At 33.0% G+C, this 3,690-nt stretch overlaps 1 protein-coding gene across 1 annotated transcript; it reads right to left on the reverse strand.

Moving 5' to 3' along the window:
* Positions 1-387: 387 nt before the first annotated feature.
* On the reverse strand, positions 388-3,424 carry LOC121209740 (uncharacterized). Its single transcript, XM_041081012.1, has 2 exons — positions 2,653-3,424; positions 388-711 (listed from the first exon to the last, which is right to left on the reverse strand). Exons 1-2 carry the CDS (start codon positions 2,956-2,958, stop codon positions 703-705), a joined length of 315 nt encoding a protein of 104 aa, XP_040936946.1. The 5' UTR covers positions 2,959-3,424; the 3' UTR covers positions 388-702.
* Positions 3,425-3,690: the final 266 nt, after the last annotated feature.

Genomic DNA, 3,690 nt, shown 5'->3' on the forward strand with positions numbered 1-3,690 from the left:
AGTTTTAAAAAGCATTTTAGTGAAAACAACAACTTTGTATTGTTTTTTAATTTTCACATATTTTATTTTCTAAAAGATTATATTTGAAATATCTAACCAAACAATTTTTTTTTAAAAAAAAATTCAAATAAAATAGTTTATGTTTCCTGAAATAAAAAAAAAAGATGTTGTTATTAATAAACTGAATATTAGTATTAGTAGGTTGTGAAATGGAGTTGAGTAATTGATTAGTAGATTAAAAGAGGTTGTTGTATGGGTATTGAATATAACATGCAGAAATACATCCATCAATATCAAGTATCATTAAAACCACTTAATATTTTAGTTGTGAAGTCATAGAATGGCATGGTTAGGTAATGAAAATGAAAGGAAACAAAAAGGTTTAGATGTACTAATTACGAAAAATTTTATTCAAAGTAACAAGGGTTGTGTGCATTCAAGGATAATTAGTAATTAGGTAGATCATTGATTTGTATCAATATCACATCTGAAATCTACATATACCTTACCCATAACATTATGATACCAGCCCAATGGAGTTGTAAGATGGGCTTCTTTTCATCCTCCAACAACAAATTTGCTATTAAGCTTACCTTACTAAAAGCTTATTGCACAACATCATGGGATTCACCGCAAATCATTGCTTTCAGACTAACTAAGAATTAACAGAGCATTATACTGATTTCTAACTTTGTTGCTGGATCATTTCTTCTGCAAAACACCATAAAATGAAACTGGTAAACTTTACACAGTGGCATTGAAAAAGCCACATTTTGCATAAACTGTTGAACCAACAAAACATCCATGTTTATAATGGGTTAATCTTTGAAAAAAAATATTGAATTCATGGAGCAGTAAAGGTTTTAAAAGTATCATGGAGATTCATGTAATAGAGTAATATTGCATTTTACTCTATTACTCAAAAAATATCAAAAAATATCAAATTAGTTTTTGTATGTTAGATGAAAGAATAATTTTATTTTATTTTATTAAAAATTTCATCTACTTTTACTGTTAAAATTAAAGTTACTATCAGAATAACTTAACAATTATATATGGCATGCCACATGTACCTAAAAGAACTAATTTTTATTAGTAGAAATGGATGAAATTTTTGACAAAAAAATCGCTTACTTTTTAATCTAATGTATATGAATTAATTTATCTATATTTTTTAAATTGAAGAGATAAAATTAAATTCAAATCCAAATACAAGAAGGGAATAGATGAGGAATAATGGAACTGGTTTTGGAAGATTTGGTGGGGGCATTCGTGTTGATTGCATACCTCATGCATTAGTTTTATATAACCATTGGTGAGTTGATATTACCAACAGGCTAGGCTGTTTTATTTTTTATTTTTTCCTTTTTCCTGGTGAAGCCTTTATTTGATTGTTAATTTAATATATATCACATTTCCCAAATAATACTACGTAGGGAAGGCAGATTCGGGGAAGTCACATAATGTCCATTCAAGGGCTTTTGAGGCATCTAACGAGTCGTTTTAAATTGACATGAATCATGCAATGGAAATTAAACAGGGTGTTAAGTGACAGCATATTCAAACTTTTGTAATGATCCATTTTCGGGGTTAAAGGTGTTTCGCACGGCACTTTCCATTGTCCTCAGTGGACAACATGACAGCAGTTGGTGGTCGGGAGTTTCCAGACATCATCAAAAGTTAAAGGCTTGAGGTGAATGCCTTTGCATCAATCATATCGCGATTTGATTCCTTCCAAATTTAAATGTTGAATCTGAAGTTTGATGTGATTTGATATTATAGTGATACTGCCGGTTCCTAAAACCTTATATGTGTGGATGGTATATTTCAGAAGAAAGAAGCGAAATCTGTGGTTCCTAAGGAATGGAAATAACAAATTACAGAGTAAAAGACCCCAGCCAACTTTCATGTTCGACTTGTGACATTTTGAAGAATCACACAGAACAGATGGCTTCCATTGGGGCCGTGGGCCAATGTCAACTATTCCTGACTCCGGCAAGTATCCATTCGTCCGTGGAAGTTCCCTTAAATAAACGGCTGCCGTCGCTTTGACTTGGACTCTCTAATATTAACACCGTATGCTGATTGATAGTTGTAGGTTTCCAGAGTTACCTCCCTAAGTGCAATTAAAAATGCATAGTAGTAGTGGCGGGTAAACTCTTGGGATTAGAACAGAAACCATTGAAGTTAACAAAAACCTTCTGATTCTCATTGGTTTTTCCTACATGATTCTTTGTTTAATCATATAAAACTCACCAAGTTGACACCTACCATTACCTCATCTTTTTTAAGATTTATAAATATCTTCTCCTTAATATATGTATGTATGTATGTATAGGACTAGGCTGTCTTTAGCCTGGAATATGTATCATTACTTAATTTAATATAATCTGCTTTATGCAATCCAGAAAGTATACTTAAAAAATGCGCCTAATTAATTATCTAAACTCTAAACTGTTCAATCTGATTGCCAGAAACTACAACTGTCAATCATTCTCAGTTAATTCTACCAGTGTTTGATAATAAATTCACATGAAGAAACATTTTATATATATAAAGTACTGCATAAGAGTATATATGCAATTACTGTAAAGTATATTTCATATTTAAAAAAAAAAATTATAGAAACAATCAACAGGGAGTTGAAATTACTTGCTTGCTCAGCTTTTCCGGATGATGAATAGAGGCAGCTGGTTGGGATACATCGGGTGTTAAACTCAAGATATCAGAAACGAAAATGGCGAACCAAACGATGAGTGGAGTAAAAAACAGAATAAGACCAAAGGGTACCATCCAAAGCTGCCTATTTGTTGGATGATATTGGTATTCCCACCATGCCAACAACAGGCCTCCGCCCAAACTCACCAGAAAAGACCATAAGCAAGCCATGAATATGTTCATGGTCTTTTTGCATCCCTTCATCTTCCTCTCTAATATCTTGTCTTCTTCAGAACCCATATCAACAAACCTTTTTTCTCCCCCTCTTTTGGCCTTGATTTCCCCCTAAAACACAAAGAAGTACCCTCTTCTTGTATATACCAACCAAGGTTAAATCGATGATAGAGGAAAAGGAGGAGGAGCCTTTGGAATGTCAGTTGTTGTGGGATGACAACATATATGATGAGTTGGGGGCAGAAGTTAGGCGATACTCGTCCAAGTTAAACACTGATTGAAGTAGCAATCAGGTGAGGGGCGTGCCTTTCTATCAAAGTCGTTCTTTAAGGGTAATAAAAAAATGTAAAAGAAGAAAATGATTGTTTTTCAGCTTTTAAGACTACTTTACTGGTGCGTGGGTGTATCTGGGGTAGATTGTTTTGACCTTTTTTTTAATGGGTTTTCCTTGTTTATTTGACAGGTTCGGCGTTTGCTTGCAGTTGGACATAGTATTATATATATAAACTGGTTCTAAGGCAAACCAAGGAAAAGACCTACCTATAAAATGAAGGAGAGAATTAAATAAAAAGGCAAAACTATATTATATATATATCGGGTAGAGTAATGGATGTGGAAATTGATTTTATTGGTTAGATTGAAATCCATGCATATACAACTATAGGCATGGAAAATGAAGTTGAGTTGGAGGGTTGAGTGTGGGGAACTTGGGACATGACATATATTAGATTTGGGATAACACGACAAACGTTTGTTTCATCGTGGGAACTCATCCAATCCATATTTAGTATTCTTTTT

This window comes from Gossypium hirsutum, chromosome A11 (genome assembly GCF_007990345.1).
Source record: "Gossypium hirsutum isolate 1008001.06 chromosome A11, Gossypium_hirsutum_v2.1, whole genome shotgun sequence".
Classification (NCBI taxonomy): Eukaryota; Viridiplantae; Streptophyta; class Magnoliopsida; order Malvales; family Malvaceae; genus Gossypium; species Gossypium hirsutum.

Coding starts and splice junctions, on each gene's coding strand:
- LOC121209740 (XM_041081012.1), bottom strand. CDS start 2,958: ATGGGTTCTGAAGAAGACAAGATATTAGAGAGGAAGATGAAGGGATGC.